General features: G+C 43.1%; 2 protein-coding genes across 3 annotated transcripts in view; both read right to left on the bottom strand.

Moving 5' to 3' along the window:
* The window catches only part of IFNGR2 (interferon gamma receptor 2), a 41,184-nt gene extending 30,406 nt beyond the window's left edge, over nucleotides 1-10,778 (bottom strand). The window contains exon 1 of the mRNA XM_086883877.1: nucleotides 10,595-10,778. The gene's annotated coding sequence lies outside the window, so the exon portion shown is untranslated. The remainder of the gene's footprint in view (nucleotides 1-10,594) is intronic.
* Nucleotides 184-20,027, bottom strand: IFNAR1 (interferon alpha and beta receptor subunit 1). Of its 2 annotated transcripts, XR_015285319.1 has the most exons (12): nucleotides 19,755-20,027; nucleotides 15,565-15,685; nucleotides 12,682-12,866; nucleotides 11,250-11,407; nucleotides 9,320-9,467; nucleotides 7,466-7,580; nucleotides 6,096-6,292; nucleotides 5,672-5,820; nucleotides 4,751-4,904; nucleotides 3,102-3,256; nucleotides 1,435-2,060; nucleotides 184-1,223 (listed from the first exon to the last, which is right to left on the bottom strand). XR_015285319.1 is itself a non-coding variant. In XM_086883872.1 (11 exons), the coding sequence occupies exons 1-11, from the start codon at nucleotides 20,014-20,016 to the stop codon at nucleotides 1,833-1,835; spliced, it is 1,872 nt and encodes a 623-aa protein (XP_086739998.1). In that variant the 5' UTR covers nucleotides 20,017-20,027; the 3' UTR covers nucleotides 184-1,832. The 2 variants fall into 2 exon arrangements, 1 of the variants encoding a protein (XP_086739998.1); XM_086883872.1 differs by having other exon boundaries at nucleotides 184-2,060.
* Between the last annotated feature and the right edge of the window lie 1,847 nt (nucleotides 20,028-21,874).

Here is a 21,874-nt window from a genome sequence, read left to right as displayed (position 1 = left end):
ATATATTGTTTTCTATACTATTATAATATATTTTATATTATATTTATTATCTATTTAATATTAATAATATTTTAGATTAATTCTATTCCATTATATCCCTCACTCTGGGTTTTTCAGGAAGGACAGCTCCTCATGGGAATTTCCATGTCCCTGCACCAAAACCACACAGAACCAAGAAAAGGATAAGAAGCAAATGTGTAAAATTTATTATGTTCTTCAATGAAAACAGGGATAGGACATTTACAAAATTAGGTAATATCTTCACAAATTAAAAAAAGGATTTATAAACACCAAGAGTTCCTGGTCAGAACAAACAGCAGCAGCCCTTGGGATGCTCAAACCCAGCTGAGCCCAGAACAGTTTCTTCATTAAAAAATAAGGTACTTAGAGAAAAATGCCTCTGGAAGCCGGTGGAGCCAGCATGGAAACCATGGAATATGGAAGGGAAGTGTGCTGCAGCACATCCTGATCACTCAGCCCCAGAAATGTCTCCTGGCAAAGCAGGACTGAGCTGGGGGAGCTCCGAGTGCCGAGCCCAGCCCTCTGCTGAAGGCAGCTCCCAAATCCCAGCGGGTCCTGCTGGTTCCAGAACGAGTCTGGAGAGAGCCTAAAGCTCATCCCAATCCACCCCTGCCACGGCAGGGACACCTCCCAGCATCCCTGCTCCAAACCCAGCCACGGCCAGCAGGGATCCCTGAGGAATCCTGTCAGGAATCCCTGAGGAATCCCTGAGGAATCCTGTCAGGAATCCCTGAGGAATCCCTGAGGAATCCTGTCAGGAATCCCTGAGGAATCCCTGAGGAATCCTGTCAGGAATCCCTGAGGAATCCCTGAGGAATCCCTGAGGAATCCTGTCAGGAATCCCTGAGAGATCCCCTGAGGAATCCCCTGAGGATCTCCTGAGAAAACCCTGAGGATTCCCTGAGGATTCTCTGAGGAATCCTGTGAGGAATCATGTGAGGAATCCCTGAGGATTCCCTGAGGATTCCCTGAGGATTCCCAGCCTCCTCACTGCTGCTCCTGTGGCTCCCCCGGCTCTGCTGAGCCCAGCCCTGCCCAGGGGCTGGAAGTTCCAGAGGATTGTGTCCATGGATTGCCTTTGGCTGTGTAAACACTGTGGGGTCACGGGGAATTCTCTGCTGGAGAGGGCAGGATCTGCTCGGCTCACAGGGAATTCTCTGCTGGAGAGGGCAGGATCTGCTCAGCTCACAGGGAATTCTCTGCTGGAAAGGGCAGGATCTGCTCAGCTCACAGGGAATTCTCTTCTGGAGAGGGCAGGATCTGCTCGGCTCACAGGGAATTCTCTGCTGGAGAGGGCAGGATCTGCTCGGCTCACAGGGAATTCTCTGCTGGAGAGGGCAGGATCTGCTCAGCTCACAGGGAATTCTCTTCTGGAGAGGGCAGGATCTGCTCGGCTCACGGGGAATTCTCTGCTGGAGAGGGCAGGATCTGCTCAGCTCACAGGGAATTCTCTGCTGGAAAGGGCAGGATCTGCTCAGCTCAGCAGCTTCAAGTGCCCAGAGCTGCTCCTGGTGCAGCCCTGGCTGGGGTGGGGACAGTGGGGTGAGGAGATCCCCCAGCAAGGACAGCCCTGGGAACCCAAACCCAGCCATCCCAAAACTCACAGAGCCCCTGTCAGGATCCCAAAACTCACAGAATCCCCCTCAAGATCCCAAAACTCACACAGTTCCCCTCAGGATCCCAAAGATCACAGAATCCCCCTCAGGATCCCAAAGCTCAGAGTTCCCCTCAGGCTGGGATTTCCATCACAAAGAGGTCTGAAGTGTTTGTGAAGTTGGCAATCCCATAAAGTGAATTTTGCTTTCCCAAAGTTAAATGATTTCATTTTCCAGTGTTTCTTTGGATCCTTTGCTCCCTGAAGAGTTGTTGTCGTTGGAATAATTCCCTGAGTCTCGACTGCTCTGTTTGGAATGTTTGTAGTCTGTAAAATCAATCTGATTTCCCTCTTCTGTGATCACGGATTCGATCACACAGCAATTTTCCACAGGTTCCTCTGCAGCTGACAGGTAAGGGCTGCTGAAGGGTTGTGCTCCAAATCCCTGCAGGAGGAGAAGAGATGAACATTCAGCAATAATAATTATATACTGATTTAAATAATTAAATAGCGATTCTGCGTAACACCACACAAATGTGATTGATCAGGTTCTTCACTGTGAAGGTGCTGAGGCTCTGGCACAGGAATTGCCAGAGCAGCTGGGGCTGCCCCTGGATCCCTGGCAGTGCCCAAGGCCAGGCTGGACACTGGGAGCTCCTGGGACAGTGGGAGGTGTCCCTGCCATGGCAGGGCTGGCACTGGGTGGGATTTGGGGTCTCTCCCAACCCAAACCACTCCAGGTTCCATGTTCATGCTGAGCAGCATCGTGTGGTTTTCTACCCCTGACACACCTCTTGTTTCCCTCTAAGGTCACCAACTCACAATTCAGTTCAGTTCACAGAATCCCAGGATCCAGGGACTGGAAAAGCCCTCGCAGCCCAGGGAGTCCCAGCTGTGCCCGATGCCCACCTTGTCCCCAGCCCAGAGCCCTGAGTGCCACGTCCAGCCCTTCCTTGGGCACCTGCAGGGATGGGCACTGCAAAGCTCCCTGGGCAGCCCCTGCCAAGGCCTGAGCTCCCTTTCCATGGGCAAATTCCTGCTGCTGCCCACCCTGAGCCTCCCCTGGCCCAGCCTGAGGCCTGAGCTCTCCTCCTGTCCCTGTTCCCTGGGGCAGATCCCAGCTCCCACCTCCATTCACAGAAACCAACACTAAAAACATTTTATCTCAGCCCTTTTCCTGCTCTCAGTTGTCAATCACCAAAAAATTGCAACATTTCATCCATTAGAACCTGAGGAGGCCACACAACAATGAAAAGAAAACCTGGGTATAGATATTTCAGGACATGAATGTTGCCCTTTTCATTCCAAAACAAGATCCCTGCCAAGCACCAGCTGGAGATGGGACAAAGGTCTGGAGACCACTGATAAAACCTCTAAAAGGAACCCTGGCTTGACCCATAAAAGATAAACACCTTTTTTTTCCATGATATTTAAAGTTCATTTTCCTACAAAGAAGTTGTTTAATGGCTGAGAAGTCAGAGCTCACCTCGATGTTCAGGGGGGGCTGGCAGGAGGGGAAGAACACGTATTTGATTTTGTTGTAGGCTTTGTAGAGCATAAAAACAAGAGGACTGGCCACGAACAGGACAACCAGCAGGGCACCCATGAAAATCCCAAAAATGATCAGAGGTAAACGTGAACCTAAATTTGGGAATAAAAACCATTCAGTCAAGGTAGTCAGAACCAGCAGAAATTAAAAAACAGCTCCAACTGTGCTGCAGAATTTATCAAATAATTTCAATAATTCAACATTTCTACATCACCCAGCCACGGGCACCAGGGAAAACCGATGCTGTGCCAGCATGTGAGATAATTTTGCTTAAAGAAGCCACAAAATATTCTCCAACACAAGAACACAGAATCACCAAAGATTCTCTGGGATTCTGGGAAGAGACCTCCAAGATGACCCAGTCCCACCATCACCTGCTGGGGGTGCTCAGCTGGAGAGGAGAAGCTGCAGGGAGAGCTCAGAGCCCCTTGCAGGGCCTGAAGGAGCCCCAGGAGAGCTGGAGAGGGACTGGGGCCAAGGGCTGCAGGGCCAGGAGCCAGGGAATGGCTGCCAGGGGCAGAGGGCAGGGCTGGATCTTGGGATCTGGGGCAGGAATTGTTCCCTGGCAGGGTGGGCAGGGGCTGGGATGGAATTGCCAGAGCAGCTGGGGCTGCCCCTGGATCCCTGGCAGTGCCCAAGGCCAGGCTGGACATTGGGAGCTCCTGGGACAGTGGGAGGTGTCCCTGCCATGGCTGGGCTGGGAATGAAACGATCTTCAAAGTCCTTCCCACCCAAACCATTCCATGGTTCCAGGACTGTCTCAACAAGCTGAAAGGAGTCTGCTGAAACTAAAATTAACAGGCACCAGCAGCCACTTTCCAAGTAATCCAAAGGATATAATCTGGTTTTACTTCATGACCAAAGGATGGAAGGTTCTCACTCTGGGGTATAAAAACATTGGAAAGACAGGGCATGGTCTCTCTTGAAGGCACTGCTTGGATTTAAAGACAGCCATTGAAATAGAAGGATAAGGGGAAGAGTAATAGATAGGTAAATAGATTAAAATATTTATCTTATTCAGGTAAAAAGTGGCATTTGGTTCTTTTTAGGCTTGATAAGACACAGCAGCGAGGACCATGATAGAAATGAATCCTGAATATGAGCCAGGCATTGCTGTTATCACATGTTCTTAGCTTTAAGGCAGTTTGAAGAGTCAGAAATTTTGATAGTGCTAATAAAATTTTATGTGGCCAATTATCTTCACCATGATTTGCTTTCTGCTCTGAGTGAGTTCTGAGTGAGTGTTTTCTGTTCTGAGTGAGTGTTTTCTGTTCTGAGTGAGTGTTTTCTGTTCTGAGTGAGTTTTCTGTTCTGAGTGAGTCCCTTTTCATCATGATGAGCTTTCAGCCCTAACAAATCTATCTCCTCACTCTACAGCACAGGAGACTGATTCCCGGAAGGACTAAGGCAGTTTCAAGGATAAAACATGGAATTTAGGCATTCCTTGCTCCCTCCCAAGCTGTAGGACTGGGTGGAGTGAAGCTCTCTGCCCAGCCAGGTGCTCCCAGGAGTTTTGAGCTGTGAGTTCCCAGTGAAGGGGGAAGGATTCCAGCTGCAGGGGGGAAGCCTGGCCAGGCTGAGCCCACCTGCAGGGGTGTGGATGCATTCCTGCTGGCTGTAGGCACTGCTCTTGTTGTAGGGCTTAGAGAAAGCCTGGACTTTGACACAGTACAGGGTGGAGGGGGACACATCAGGGACTGTGGCTATGGTTTGCTTCACCTCCTTCTGCTTCACCTCCCCCTGGCAAAAGAAAAACAAAAAAAAAGGGAGAAAAGGCGGGATTAGACGGACATGGATGGGTGAGAACTGCAGCCTCTGCTGGAGAAGGGACTCTGAAATGTCAGACCTTGCTGCAAGCCCAGGATCAGCAGGGCTGCAGAGACTTTCCAGCTCACCCAGTCCCACCAGCAGCACCCCAAGATGCCTCTGGAACACTTCCACCACCTCCCTGGGCACCAGGTTCAATAAAATGAACAAACCACCCCTTAGCTCCCAAGCAAAATTCAGCAAACACTTCCTGGCCAAGACCCAGGCGCTTTCCCCATTCTGAAATGTCACAATTCCAAGTTTCAAGGAAACTCCTTCCTTCTCTTCTGCCCCCCACCAATTACTGTGAAATATTTTACCCTAAGGAGTATTTAAAGAACATGGAAAGATCCATTAAAATGTGGGCTAAAAGCATGCAGGACTTCAGTGCTGGATGGAGTTTTTCCATCACGTTGCACACAACCACATCCATGGAAACTGAGATTTTAACCCATCATTGGGAGATAAAAATCAGTGACCAGATTTCTAAGAGAGTTACATGAAAATATCAACTGCAGGGTGATAAAAGTCACAGTGATGGGGTTTATGACAGACTCTTCCACTAAAAAACCCAATAAATTGACTTTTTAAAGACTGATACACCACAAATGTGCCTCTTTTGGAAAGGAGCTCCTCAGGGAGGACTGAAACTCAGGATTTAAGTCAGAATCTATTTTATATTGTATTTAATTAGTTCACACCTCAGAGGATTTTTTCCAGTACAGGATCCTGTAGGACAAGTCATAATGGTCCCTCGTCACTTCATCCTCAGCTCCTCCTGGAGGAGAAATAAGGATGTGGAGTGAGGCATCACTGAGGTCCAGCCTTAAACCAGGAGGGCCAATTCCATCTGAAAACAATAAAATAAAGAATTAAAATCCAACTGAAAAAAAAATACAACTAAAAACATTGCTTCAAATGCAGTGAAATCCACCATAATTTTTAAGAAATACACAGTTAAAAGTATAATTTCATCGTTTTATTCAGAATATCAAATCCTGAGAAATATTTCAATTATTCTCACTATATTCTTGTGGAATCCCCTCTCCAGTCTCCTGTCAGCTCATAAAGACATTTGGCATGAGTTTGCTGAGCAATGAACATTTCAGGAAACAATTTCCTTACTTATTTTCAGAGGATCCACTTGGACTTCCCTGGACAAACAGGATTTGCTGCCCCTCCTGGCCTGCACTCGCAGATAATAAAATCCCATGTTGGTGATGATGGAGGAGAAGTTGCACCAGGTTCTGGTGATGTTCTCACACCTGGGGACACTGAGCCACTTGTCTGAGTGATCATCATTGAGCCTCTTCAGGAACCCACTGCAAGAGAGAACCCAGGAGTTTTGATGTGAGCTCCCTCAACTCCTGGAGAAAATCACGTTTGTTCGTGCTGCACTTGGCTCAGTTTGGGGCAAAAAGGCCTCCGTTGATAAAAATAAAAATTAAATAAATCAAGATTTTAATATGAGACATTTCTGAGTGAAACAATGAAGACAGAAGGGCCAGGAAATACAAATCAGGGCTTTAACCAAACCTCAGCAGAGAAAATGGAATGTGGGGTGCTCAGGTTCTGAAAATCCAAATGAAAAGTTCTCACATAGCTCCGTTGTCCATTGCTTTCCTGTCATGCCAAAAGAATTCCCAAGGAATGCCAGGGGGATCCCTCCTCTTCAGTTAGGTGCTGGCCACAATATTTATGCAACAGCTGGAGATTGAGATACAGCTTTACAGAACTGCTTCTAAATGGGACTTTTTTGGATGTGTTTCGATGGGTTTTTATGGGATATGATGGGGGGTTTATGGCATTCCTTGTTTTTTGATGCCTTACGGTTTTTATCTGATTTTCTTTACGTGATGCAGTGGTTTTGTCTGTGATCTGATGGGGTTTGATGTGATATTTCATGTGACATGAGGGGGTTTTTATATGACTTGATGGACTTTTTATGTCATGCAACATTTTTTAATGTGATACAACATTTTTGTAATGTGAAACAACATTTCTTTAATGAGATACAACATTTTCTTAATGTGATACAATTTTTTAAAATGAGATACAACCTTTTTTTAATGTGATACAATTTTTTAAAATGAGATACAACCTTTTTTAAGTGACACAATGCGTTTTTGACATGCTGCCTTGGGTTTTCTGCCCTATTTGGGTCTGCCCAGAGGAAATCCAAGCTGCCCACAACTGAAGCCTCCCAACACCTGGATTTTTGCTCACCTCTACTCATCTAATTTCTTCCCATTCAAAATGCCACTAAGCAATTCAAGCTTCCCAGTTTGAAAAATGTCCCCAAGCATTCAGGAGTCCCTGCCATCAGGAGTTTAACACCCCCAAAAATTCCAGGCTCGGGTATTCCATGGAATTCTTTTCCCAGCAATGAGCCAATAGACAAAGCCACCAAATATTTCATTTGAACTTGGAGGAAATACTGGCAGAACACAAGAAATGGGATTTCAAATGGCAGGGATGGGAAAGGTTGAACTCACTGGAGGTACTGCACGTTGTAGTTCACCTCCTGCTTCTCCTGGGTACTCCAGAGCAGGTGGAAATTCATGTTCAAAGCCAGGATGCTCAGGTTGGTTGCACACAGGGGGTTGTTCACTGCTCAGGGGGAAAAGGAAACCCAAAGTTACCAAAAAACTTCATTTTGTGGACAGGGAATTTCATGTCAATAATGAAAACATAAAGATTATTCATTATAAAAGATTATATATATATATATACACACACATATACACATATGTATATATATATATATTATACATTATTTGTATATATTTATTTTATATTTATAATTACTATTTCTAGTTATATATTATGTTAAATTATACTATATTACATTATATTGCATTATATTGTAATATATTACATTATATTACATTATTTAATATATAGATATAAAGATATAAAAATGCATATTTTATATATTTATATTTATTTATTCTTTTATATTTATTATTATTTAATATATTTACTATATTCATTTATATATAAAATAATAATAGATATAAAAATAATAATAATAAATGTATAAATATATATAAATAAAGATATAACATATATATTTGATATATATTAATTTATATATTTATAGATATGTATATATATTTATATACACATATGTTTATTATTTTATATTTATTATATATAGATATATATATATATATATATATAGATTGCAAGTCACAGGCTGGGATATGTAAAACACCCTGTCAAGCCTTTAATTAAAAAATCAGCTGAAAATCAGTTCAGAAAAAGATTTAAGTGCACAAATATTGAGAGGAGCAGAAATAAACTGGATTGGGAATAACATGAGGAGAAAAATGTATAAAATACACATCTGTATTATTGTACATTTTGATATTTTTGGTTTTAATGTTTTATTAAAATATGAATGTGACAATTATTTTAATATCATATTAAAATAATTAAAACTTGCTTGTATCAGTTATTGTAATGTTTTATTAAGATACACGTGTATTAATTATTTTAATATTTTAAAAATGGACATGTATTCTTTGAATATTTTTAAAGACACAGATGTGTATTAATTAATGTATTTTGTGTATAAAGTAATTTTCATTCACCATCAATTATTTCCATTTTGATGTACCATCAACTAATTATGATGTACTACTCCAGTCTAATATTTGACTTTCCACAATTAGTTATTTATCTATTTAATAACTATTTATCTATTATTTACCTATTTGTTTTCTATTATTTATCTATTTATAAGCTATTGAGCTATTATTTATCTCTTTATTATCTATTTATGAGCTATTTATCTATTATTTATTTATTATCTATTTTTTATTATTTATCATCTATTTATCTATTATTTATCTATTTATTTAGCTACTTATGATCTATTTTATTTATCTGTTTTTAAAATTTATCTGTTTCTCACTTGGGATTCCCCATCAAGGATATGACCTAACAACCAATTCACTGAGGATTATATAAAACCAGCACTTTTAAATTCAGCTCAACTTTCTGTCATTCACTGAATGCCAAATATCCCAGAGGCTTTTGGTTTGTTTTTTTTTCCCTCCTGATTCAGTCACTGATTCCAAAAAAAGAGTTTCCCAAAGCACACAAAGAGGTTTTTGTTCCAAATTAATGTCAAAATTCGACTCATGGCAAAAACCTTTTTGTACTATTAAAACTCTACCCCTGACATATTTTATGTTGATTGAGAGGGGTAAATGTACATAATATATATATTTTTTATACCAAAGTGAGGAGGAACTTGGCCCTTCTGCCTATTTCTGTTGCTTCAGAACAACTGACTGTGTGCCAATTTAATTTCAGCCACCCTTTGCAGATTCCCTGGGTACCTTTCTGGGTGGTTTTCACACAGCTGATGGGGCTGAACAAGCCTTGCTTCCCCTCCCTGGGGAGATTTGCTTGAACCTTGAAGCAATAGCTGCTGTCAGGGGCAAGATCATCGATGGTGTCAACAGGGAAAATGATTTTACTCTGCAGCTGGAAGAAACAAACACAAAGAGATTGTGAGGGCAACTGTGCTTCCCCAGGAACATTTATAAATGGAAATTTTGCAGGGTTTCAGCCCATTTGTATTATATATATATATAAAATACATATTGTATTATATGATATTGTTTCTAAATTATAACATACTTATATTATTATAAATATTAATATTATTATATTATCTAATATTATATTTATAATATAAATATTATTAATATTATTAATATTATTATATATTATAAGTATAATATAAATTATATTATTACTTATAAATAATACTATAAATAATAATTCATTATTTAAATATTAATTCATTATTATATACTAATATAATATAATATAATATAAATTATATCATACTATTTATAAATTATAAAATAAAAATTATTCAAAAATCATTAATAAAAATATTAAATTAACTATAATTATGTTAAATATTAAATTTAATAAATAGTAAAATTACATATTAAAATATTAAAAATTAACTAAAACAATTAATTATAATTATTAATTTATTAATAATTATATTATTTATCAATTATAAAATTAGAATTATATTATAAGTAATATTATTTATTATTAATTTTTTGTTTAAGATATTATTATAAATAATAATAAAATTATTTATGTTGTTAATGATATTATTATACATTATGTATCTACTTTTATGTAAAAAGGTAAAAATAGAGAAAGCAGGACAGTGTTTGGAGAAATCCTAAAGGGAAGTTCCCAGTTCAGCCAGTGACTGACAGGCAGGAACATTTTGGGCTCCTTTGCCATGGAAGAGGGGAGGGATTTGGCATGCCCAGGAATTCACCCCACAGATATTCCAGAAAGAACCAGAACATTCCCATCCCTCCATCATCCAAACACTGCTCTCTCCTCTGCTTTTTGTGGTGACTTCATGCACAACTTGTACTTAGGGGCCTTTTGCTCCTTTGATGTGGAATCCCAAAATCCCAGAGGTGGGAAGAGCCCTTCAGGACCACCCAGCACCACCCCAAACCCTGTCCCCAAGGGCCACATCCAAACTCCTCTGGGACAATTCCAGTGACTCCAAACCTCCCTGGGCAGCTCATCCCAAGGCCTGACCGCTCTGTGAGGGAAATTTTCTTTACAAATCTCCAATCTGAGCCTCCCCTGGTGCCATTTGAGGCCGTTCCCTCTCCTCCTGTCCCTGTCCCCTCCTGCCAGGGACTTGTGCAGAGCCACAAGGGCCCCCTGAGCCTCCTTTGCTCCAGGCTCAGCCCCTTTCCCAGCTCCCTCAGCCCCTCCTGGGGCTCCAGCCCCTTCCCAGCTCCCTCAGGAATTCTCCAGCCCCTTCCCAGCTCCCTCAGGAATTCTCCAGCCCCTTCCCAGTCCCATTCCCTGCCCTGGACACGCTCCAGCCCCTCCAGGTCCCTTCTGAAGTGATGATTTTGATCTGATCTCCTAAAAGAACACAGACTGCCCTTCAATCCCTGCCCTACTTTAGATGACACTCATTTCCCTAATAAAGATAAAAAAAGGAAGAGTTTCTGCCCTGCTCCTCACAGGAGAGCTCTGGGTGCTCACACGATGCCTTGGAAACCAGTTCACAATGCAACACCCCAAAAAAACCTCTGGATCAGGGCAATCCCAATAAAACAATCCTACATTAGGAACAAAATCATCCCACCAAGAAATAACCACGTTTCAAACCCCACAGGAGCAGTCACACAGTGACAGAACCAAACAATTCCATTTCAGAGCAGTTCTGCTGAGGTTAAACAACAAAAAAAGAAGTGCTCATACCTGAGCATGTGATGAGTTTTCCCAGAAGACCAGGTTATATTTAAAACTCAGATCGTTGATCCACATCTTTTTCCTCTGATTTTCTTCTGGAGGAGAAACCTTAACTTTTATGACTCCATTTGTGGACTGCAATTCCAGTCCTGGTGGGCCAATCTGAGCTGCAAATACAGAAAGTAAAAAGAAGTTAAACATGTCTGCTTTGAGAAAATACCCCCTAAAAACACCTAAAATACATGCCTATGGTAACTTATTTTTAATTCTTTTGAATGATCACTTACAGAATGTTTTCATGACTCAGGCAGTTTCTAAAAGAAATTTAACCTAACAACCAACTACCCTCACCTGGCTCTAAAAGAAGTTAAAATGAAATATTACCAGCAAATGTTCTCCAAATAAATCAGTATAAATTATTCTAAATCCTGCAAGGCAAGAGACTTAGCTCAAATAAATCCAACATCAGAGGAGGGCTTCAGCAACACACTGGAATTGCTGAAAAGCCACAAACTTCCCAAAAAAGGGATCTTGGAACAACCTGGTCTATGGAAGGTGTCCCTGCCCATGGCAGGGGGTGGAATGGGATAGGCTTTAAGGTCTCTCCCAAACCAGACTGGTTTGGGATTCTATAAAAATCTACTGTAAAAAAGGATTTTTCCAAGAAATAATCTGGGAAAATGCATGAGTGACAGGAAATTCAGACAGGAAACCAGCACCACTTGGAACAGTTTTCCCTTTCCAGAAAAGACAGAATTGCAGCATTCCATGACCTGCAGATGCCTGGTGTTATGTTCCTGTTGGGAAACCCATCCTGTCCTGCAGTGCAAACCACACGTGGTTTTTCCACAATCCCTAATCCCAGACTGCTTCAGGTTGGGAAGGACCCCAAATCCCACCCATTCCCAGCCCTGCCATGACAGGAACACCTCCCACTGTCCCAGCTGCTCCCAATGTCCAGCCTGGCCTTGGGCACTGCCAGGGATCCAGGGACAGCCCCAGCTGCTCTGGCAATTCCATCCCAGCCCCTGCCCAACCCTGCCAGGGAACAATTCCTGCCCAAGATCCCAAGATCCAGCCCTGCCCTCTGCCCCTGGCAGCCATTCCCTGGCTCCTGGCCCTGCAGCCCTTGGCAATTGTCTCTCTCCAGCTTTCCTGGGGCTCCTTCAGGCCCTGCAAGGCCACCCTGAGCTCAGCCCAAAGCTTCTCCTGGCCAGGCTGAACAATGGCAGCTGGGCCAGCCTTTCCTGCCAGCAGAGCTGCTCCATCCCTCTGCTCATCCTGGAGCCTCCTCTGGGCTCTCTCCAGCAGCTCCAGCTGCTCCCCGGGCTGGGCCCCAGGGCTGGGGCAGCTCTGCAGGTGGGGTCTCAGGTGAGCAGGGCAGGGAGCAGAAGCGTGCCCTGAGGTGCAGAAGGAAGCACGGTGTCCCCAGAGCTCGTACCGATGTGTTCCGGCACCATCTCCAGGATCCCGGACCACGGCGATGCCCGCGGCCCCGCCTGAGCCCTCACGCGCACCAAGTGGAGGTCGTAGTACTCGGAGATGGCCGCTGAGATGTCACAGGTGGTGCCCAGCACGGCCTGGCACCCCCGCAGCTCCTGCCAGCCCGTGTCCTCCAGCTCCGGCCTGCGGGACAGAGAGCAGCCTGGGATCAACAACAGCCTGGGATCAACAACACCGGGATCAACAACACAACACCGGGATCAACAACACCGGGATCAACAACACCGGGATCAACAACACCGGGATCAACAACACCGGGATCAACAACAGCCTGGGATCAACAACACCGGGATCAACAACACAACACCGGGATCAACAACACCGGGATCAACAACACCGGGATCAACAACACCGGGATCAACAACACCGGGATCAACAACAGCCTGGGATCAACAACAGCCTGGGATCAACAACACTGGGATCAACAACATTGGGATCAACAACACCGGGATCAACGACACCGGGATCAACGACACCGGGATCAACGACACCGGGATCAACGACACCGGGATCATCAACACCGGGATCAACAACACCAGGATCAACAACACCGGGATCAACAACACCGGGATCAACAACACCGGGATAACCAACATAGGGATCAACAACACAGGGATCAACAACACCACCAGGATAACCAACACCAGGATAACCAACACCCCGGGATAAACAACACCCCGGGATAAACAACACCCCGGGATAAACAACACCCCGGGATAAACAACACCCCGGGATAAACAACACCCCAGGATAACCAACACCCCGGGATAACCAACACCCCGGGATAAACAACACCCCGGGATAAACAGCCCCTCCCAGATAAACAGACCGAGGATAAATTCAACCCACAGTTAAAGCCTGAAATTATTATTATTCTCCTTAACTTTAATGAATATCAACCCTTTTCGTGCTGCTTTATCACCAGTGCAGTCAGTGTTATGTCCTTATAAATCATCCTACAACTGCCAGAATAAAGAATGACACCCTCAGGATTATTATATTTCCTAGTCTGGCAAAGATTTTATAATTCATGGGAAGAAATTTTAAAGTCTTGACAAAAGTGGTTAAAGGAGCATAAAACCAGCAGAACTCCACTAATTATAACATGAGCCAGGAATGCAAATTAAGGGCAAATAAAAACAGAGAGGTGAAAAGTGGAGCAATAATTAGGTTTTCAGCAGCTCTTTTTTAATTAACACATATCCACATCTCAGTAAAGAAAGAGATTTACAGAGACATTTAAAATATCCTGGCCAAAAAATGGAGACACAGACTTGAAGCAGTAATTGTTTATCCTCTTTCAGACCAGTCTGACATTTTTTAAAGTAAATCTATCTTCAAAGCAGCTATTCTTATCTATATATTGGAAAAGAAGAGCTATTTTTTTAAAATCCAAAATCCCAGGATGGTTTGGGTTTGGAAGGACCTTAAAGCCCATCTCATTCCCTCCCTGCCATGGGCAGAGAACCTGCCACGATCCCAGGTTGCTCAGAATTTCAGTAATTTTATCTCAGAAATGGTTTTCAATATTTACTTGTCAGGAATGCGTCATAAAACGTGCATACAAAAGAACTGGGATGTGGAACTACTGAAGGAAACCAAGCAAATATTTAAGAACAAATCTTAAATTGTTTCATCTGGGGATTAAACCTGCAGCCAAGAAATGTGGGTTAATGAACACTGAGAAATTAGTTTAAAGTTATGCTGAAAATTCCCCCAAATCCTCTGTGTGTGGCCACACAAACCACAGACTAAATAAATCTAAATTCTAAGTGTGCCAATAAATCTTCTGCAAGAACCCTTCTGCTGATTCATCATTAGCAGCAAGCTCTGCGTTCCTTGTGTGATAAATTCCATGATAAATAATCTGATTTCTCACAGGAATGAGACAACTCACCCCCATCCCAATGATTCATTTCCCACCCTGCTTTTCCTGCCTTTCCCTGGAAGCTTCACAAGCAGGATGAAGCAGCCCAGCAATGCCTGGAAGGAGCCAGAGCAGACTCAGCCATTCCTGGCTCCCAGGTGTTGGAGTCTGGGATACAGAGTGTGTGCCCTTGTTTTTGATACTTAGTTCTAAGATCCAGAAAAACACTGAATTTCATACAATATGAAATTCATGAGCGTGTTTTCATGGTGATACATGTAAACCACTGTTAAAGTTAGATAGGAAAAGTTAAAAGTGTGAGTGTGTAAATTAGAAAGTTTTCTTAAGTCACTGAGTGAAAAAGCTAGTTTAGAGAACAGGAGACAAAACGGAGGATTTAGGGTGTTGTCTCTTGTCCCTTCTTTTTTCTTCATGTTCTTCTCCTAGAGGTTTTTAGGTAATAGTAATTGATTGGTTAGAAAATGTCACAGTGCAGCACATAGGTGAAGAGTTATTGGGTCATTAAGAAAAATAATATACATGTTTATTGTTAATTGGGTAAAAAATAGGTATAAAGATAAAAGAACTGCGTAGTTCAGGACCATTTTGTGCTTCAGACACGAAGTGAGCCACAAAGCCTTGTTGTACCATCAGAAAAAAGAAATGTACCAGATTGCAGTGATTTAGACTTGTGCAATCAGTCTGGAGAGACCTGCCAAGTTTTGTGATGACCTTCCAATAAACACCAGAAACGAGATTTTAACGAGCTCGGGAGTTTTCTTCAAATCACAAGAACTGAGATAAGCAGAGCTCCCCATGAGGGAGAATCCCAAAAGAATTCAATCCAAAAGAGACTAAGAAATCCAGGAAGAAAAAGAAAAATACAGAAGAAATGCAGCAAAATCAGAGAAACAGGATTTTTTAGAGAAAAGTTACACCAGGAAAGTCACTCACCACTGGAATTCTGCTGAAAATGTCACGTTGGGATCGCTCCCGTTGTAATCCCAGCTCAGCGTGAAATTGGTGTTCACCACATGGACCTGCACATTCTCTGGGCTTGGCAGACTGCTCTGGCCTAGGGGAAACATCCAAATTGATAAATAAAATAAAATAAAATAAAATAAAATAAAATAAAATAAAATAAAATAAAATAAAATAAAATAAAATAAAAAACATTACAATAAAAAGAAAAGATTAAGCTAAAATCAACATAAAATATTAAAATAAAATAAAGTATTAATAAAAATATTATTAATACTTTAGTATTATATTATATATATTATAATAAAAAGTATTAATAAAAAGCAAATAAAATATTAGGATAAAATTAAAATAAGATATTACAGTAAAATAAAATTTAAACTAAATAAAACATAACAATAATTAACATAAATATTAAATTAGAATAGAAATAAAATATTACAATAAAAATAAAAAATAAGATAAAATTAAAATAAAATATTAAAATAAAGTATTACAATAAAAAGCAAATAAAATATTAGGATAAAATTAAAATAAAATATTACAGTAAAATAAAATTTAAACTAAATAAAACATAACAATAATTAACATAAATATTAAATTAGAATAGAAATAAAATATTACAATAAAAATAAAAAATAAGATAAAATTAAAATAAAATATTAAAATAAAGTATTACAATAAAAAGCAAATAAAACATTAGGATAAAATTACAGTAAAATATTACAGTAAAATAAAATTTAAACTAAATAAAACACAACAATAATTAACATAAATATTAATTTAGAATATAAATAAAATAAATAAGATAAAAATTAAAGTAGAATAAAAATAAAATTAATAAAATAAAAATTCAAATATAAAATTAGATATAAAATTAAAATAGAAAATAAAAATTAATAAAAATACATAAAATAAGTAAAATACAATAAAATATTTTTAAAAATTTAAATATAAAAATTAAAATTAAATAGTAAATAAAAATAGAATTAAATAAAAATAAATTAAAATAAAAATAAAATAAAGTAAAATAAGATAAAGTAAAATAAAGTAAAATACAGTAAAGTAAAATAAAGTGAAGTAAAATAAAGTAAAATTAAGTAAAATAAAATAAAATACACCTCTAGGCCCTGACTTTTTATTTTATCTGAAGTAATTTACTTAAGTAACTTCTTAGTTACTTCCCAATTAAATTAATTTCTAAGCCATATCTGAAAGCCCTGATATTGTTGTTTGAGATCAGTCTGACACTTGTCTGTATGAAGAGGAACTCATAACCAATAAATCTGATTTTAGCTGGGCAGTCTCTGGGCAATAATGGCTTATCCTGAACCTGACCCTGGGAGAGGCTCTTCATTGCAAATACTGTTTATTTTTCTACACAAGTTCTCTTTCTACAAAGGGAATGTGTGGAAAAGCAGACTGACAGAATTCTGCAAAATCCTTTTGGAGAATTAAGTGGGATCCACAGGCTGCAGATTTTGGGAAATCATTCCTGAAAGCACAAAAACATGAAAGCCAAATAATTCAATAAAACCTTGTGGCTCCCATTACAGAATTTATTCCCACAAGGCAGAAATTTGTTGCTCTTCTGACAGACTAAAACAAACCCAGAGAATGCCAAAGGACATTTGCTCAGAAAATGAGAAAACAAAGGAAAAAATAGGATTTTTTTCCCAGCTATTTATCCAACAGATGGCTACAACTCAGCCAAAAACCTTGTGACACGGGCCCCACAGACTCCAACTGATAAAAACACTACTACATTTCAATTATTATAGTATTTTTGTTTGCTTTGGCTAGAAATTCAAATATTTAGTGTATCTTTCCCATCTTTTCAAATCCTTAATTTATACAGAGCATGAGGCTTTCCAATACTCCTTGTTAAACCTCAGCTGCTCCTGTAGGAGCAGGAGGAAAATCTTGTCTAGATCCATGTTCTCAGCAGAGATTTTCTCCCCAGTTCCAAGCACAGGGTGGTAGGAGACACCCAGTTCCTGTTTTAAGCCAGGCCAGTGTTTTATACAGCTGGGAAATTTCCCAGGAAAATCATCTTCAACACAACTCACAATCAAGAGAAAGCTGAATGGCAGCAGCAATTCTTTAAGTTTTCCTTTCAAGCCAAATTTCCAACTTCCTGAAGGAATTTTATTGCTTTTTTGTATTCCTTCCAAATGGTTCAACTTGCTTGAAGTAGTGTAAAAAAAAAAAAATCACAATAAACTGGCTGAGATTAATTAATGGAAATCTCATTTATATGAGACATGACCTAATCTTTTCTTTCTAATTAGCACAATTAGCACTGCTGTGCCCTGATACTTTTGGGGTTTTCTAAAAACACCCAGCAAAACAATGCCGTGTAATTTATGTGTAGAAGTTTTCTTTTTTGCAGGTCTGATATTTTAACCCTCCTCCCTTTGCCCTGAACATTTTCCTGTTCAATATCACTTGTTTCCTGGAATATTGATCCAGTTTCTCAGGCTGCTTCTGGATCCTCCACCCTACAGACAGGAACATGTGATTTAGCCATCCACCCTTTCACGTATTTCCCTATTTCCAATGAGTTTTGTGCTTGCTTCCCTAAATTAATTCCACAATTAATAACTCAGAGATGTTTAATCAGCAGAGAAATTTTGTGGTTTAGGTAGTAACTTGATATGCAAGGAAAAACCTAAGAATCAAGACTTATTCCTGGATTATTTTATTAATGATGAAAAGCCAGGCATTTAAAACTAACTCCTGTTTGTTCACACGACCATGATGGCACTTGATTCTGAGAAACCATTATAAGGGATTAGACTGCTGTGGAAAGAAGAAATTAAAAACCAGAAATGCTTTCCCTATCTCCTTCCCCTGTCAAATCCCAATAAACTGAAACAACCCAAACTGTTCTAAGAACAGAAAAATCACTGCTTTGTTGATCAGATGTTCAGCAATAATGTCAGTAAATGATGGCTGAAAATAATAACGACTACATAACAAAACTGATTCAACAACGGGAGAAAGCAAGAAATGGCAACACAGCAAACCCCACGGTCAGGGGAAATCCCAGGAGGAGCACAACAGCTCGATGCTTACGACACCCCTGGCTGCAGGAACCAGCGGAAAATCTCAGTCAACATTTCAGCAGAAGGAAGGGGAGGCCCCTTACATGTGACACCAGGAAAGGCTCTGGAGAACCCGGGAGAACTCAGAGATTTACCCTGGAGCAGCAGCACAGGGACCAGCTGGGTTTGGCACAGGGGAAGGGGAGAGGTTCCCCTCTGGATTCTCTGTGAGAATTCCAGAGTTCGAATCACCCACTGGTTTGGATCTGGGAGCTCATCCAGTCCCAGCCCCAATGTCCAGCCTGGCCTTGGGCACTGCCAGGGATCCAGGGCCTGCCCACCCTCGCAGGGATCAATTCCTTCCCAATATCCTAATATTTAGGCAGTCTAAAATCACTATCCCTGGTCCTGTCACTCTCTGCCTGTACAAATAGACTCTCTGCCCTCCCTTGTAATGCTTCACAATACTTCCTCTTCGAGCACCAGGTTTTGGGCAATAGTTGTTTTTTTGCTGTGTAAGAACAAAAGATAAGACACAAGCTCCCGCCCTGCCAGCCAAAACCCTCATCCTGCCATTCTCTTATTTCCTCATTCATCCTTTAGGCTCTGCCAGACTGCGCTTTCCATGCCAAACAACGGGAATTCAAAGCTGCAATTCACCGGGAACAAGCGTGGAGGAGAGGGGCTGTCCACAGGAGCCTGGGGCAGGGCCAGGGAATGGCTGCCAGGGGCAGAGGGCAGGGCTGGATCTTGGCATCTTGGGCAGGAATTGTTCCCTGGCAGGGTGGGCAGGGGCTGGGATGGAATTGCCAGAGCAGCTGGGGCTGCCCCTGGATCCCTGGCAGTGCCCAAGGCCAGGCTGGACATTGGGAGCAGCTGGGACAGTGGGAGGTGTCCCTGCCATGGCACGGCTGGCACTGGGTGGGCTCTGAGGTCCTTTCCCAGCCCAAACCCTGCTGTGATTCCATGGAAACGCTGGGAACAGGACAGATCCTCACCGACACCGCTATTCCGCCCCGCATCCCCGCGGCACCGCAGCATCCCCGCCCCGCTCCCCCTCGGCCCGGGGAGGGGGCCCCGCTCCGGCCCCGCTCCCTGAGGGCTCCCGGGACCCACCTGCGCAGGGCAGCGGGGCCAGGAGCAGGAGCAGCACGGCCGCCAGCACCCACAGCCCGCTCGGCACCCACAGCCACAGCCGCCGCTCCGCCGTCCTTCTGCTCCGCTGCTCGTCCGCCCGTCCAGCTCCGGCCTCCGCCGCCCGTCCATCCCCGGCCTCCGCCGCCCGTCCATCCCCGGGCTCCGCCGCCCGTTCATCCCCGGGCTCCGCCGCCCGTTCATCCCCGGGCTCCGCCGCCCGTCCAGCCCCGACCGCCGCCATCCAGGCCAGCGTTGCCGGAAGCTCCGGCGGCGGCGCCTGCGCGGGAGCGGCCTGGGCGCTGTGAGGGGCGGGCAGGGCAGAGCCGGGCTGTGTGAGGGCAGAGCCGGGGCTGTGTGAGGGCAGTGCCGGGGCTGTATGAGGGCAGTGCCGGGGTTGTATGAGAGCAGTGCCGGGGCTGTGTGAGGGCAGAGCCGGGGCTGTGTGAGGGCAGTGCCGGGGCTGTGTGAGGGCAGTGCCGGGGTTGTGTGAGGGCAGAGCCGGGGTTGTGTGAGGGCAGAGCCGGGGCTGTGTGAGGGCAGTGCCGGGGCTGTGCCGGGGCTGTGTGAGGGCAGAGCCGGGGCTGTGTGAGGGCAGTGCCGGGGCTGTGCCGGGGCTGTGTGAGGGCACTACCGGGGTGTAAGAGACGGTCCGAAGATTCTCCCATCTGTCTCACGACCGCCACAAGGAAAGACCCTGAACATCACAAGGGACTCGGTACAGGGGCTCTGGCCTGGTTGAGGTGGATGTTTGCCAAGTGATCGTTTGCAGTTCTGCTCGCTGTGCTACCACGGTACACTGCCCTCATTTCTGCTGGTGAGCAGAGACTTGTACCCCACTGAGCAATGGGTTTCATCACAGTGATCATCAATCTCCTCTGGTTTTGGCCTTGTGCCCCTCACTTTGTAAAACACTATAAAATACACCCCAAAACTTACTTTCATTTGAGATCTCCCCAATGGACAGAAGACTGTGCCTCTGGACGGCTGAGTGGACTTTGATGTTGGTAGCTATAATCCCCCTTATTCTCTTTTTCTTATGCTTTGCTTTCTCCTCTTTTCCCTCTATCACATATTAGTGCTGATGAGCACTCAATGAAGTGTGTTTTGCTGTTTAAGTCCCTGGTTTGCTGATAATCTTTTGTACTCTAAGATCGAATAAAGGAACCACATCATGAATCCCACCTTGTGGATCGTGACATGGGGCTGTGCCGGGGCACAAACCCAGGGTCACGGAGCTGCTCCTGCAGCCGGGCTGGGAGAGCTGGGGGTGCTCAGCTGGAGAGGAGAAGCTGCAGGGAGAGCTCAGAGCCCCTTGCAGGGCCTGAAGGGGCTCCAGGAGAGCTGGAGAGGGACTGGGGCCAAGGGCTGCAGGGCCAGGAGCCAGGGAATGGCTGCCAGGGGCAGAGGGCAGGGCTGGATCTTGGCATCTTGGGCAGGAATTGTTCCCTGGCAGGGTGGGCAGGGGCTGGGATGGAATTGCCAGAGCAGCTGGGGCTGCCCCTGGATCCCTGGCAGTGCCCAAGGCCAGGCTGGACACTGGGAGCAGCTGGCACAGTGAAAGATGTCCCTGCCCAACCAAGGTTGCTTTAAGGTCTCTCCTACCCAAATCATTCCATGATTCTTTGATTGTCTGTGAAGGGAGAAATTTCTCTTTAGCCACAGCTTGTCCATTTCTCCAATGTTCAGTTGAATGTTGCAGTGAACATTAAACGTGGTGTGAGTGTTACAGCCCCTGAATTGGGCTCAGCTCCTATTTTTGCCAGCCACAAGTTCTGATCACAAGATTAACGAGCTAATCTTTTTTTGTTTCATGTTTTCCATGGGCTTGCCCGGCTGCTGGCTTGGAGAGGTAAAGTCAGGTGCTCACCTTTCACTTCCCACCCCCTCCAACACAAACTCCTCAGTGGGCAGAGCAATATTTTCAGAGAGGAGGATTTGAAACTCTGGTGGGTGAAGGTCTGTGCCCTCAACATCCTGCTTGTTATAAACAGGACAGGCTTTGCTTCTTAGGGAGAACACAGACTTTAGGATAAAAATGTTCCTGGATAAAAATGTTCCTGGATAAAAATGTTCCTGGCTGCTGCTGCCTCTTGTGCCAT

Source organism: Cyanistes caeruleus, chromosome 3, assembly GCF_971803275.1.
Source record: "Cyanistes caeruleus chromosome 3, bCyaCae1.hap1.1, whole genome shotgun sequence".
Lineage (NCBI taxonomy): Eukaryota > Metazoa > Chordata > Aves > Passeriformes > Paridae > Cyanistes > Cyanistes caeruleus.
Note: the sequence above shows the minus strand (reverse complement) of the source record. Positions and strands in the feature narration are given on the sequence as shown.

Excerpts from the sequence above, each read along its gene's own strand:
- IFNAR1 (XM_086883872.1), bottom strand. The coding sequence starts at position 20,016 with ATGGCGGCGGTCGGGGCTGGACGGGCGGCGGAGCCCGGGGATGAACGG. Across the intron at positions 11,408-12,681 it reads GATGGTGCCGGAACACATCG|CTCAGATTGGCCCACCAGGA; the intron begins GTACGAGCTCTG and ends CTGTATTTGCAG. Across the intron at positions 6,293-7,465 it reads TACAACGTGCAGTACCTCCA|TGGGTTCCTGAAGAGGCTCA; the intron begins GTGAGTTCAACC and ends TCTCTCTTGCAG.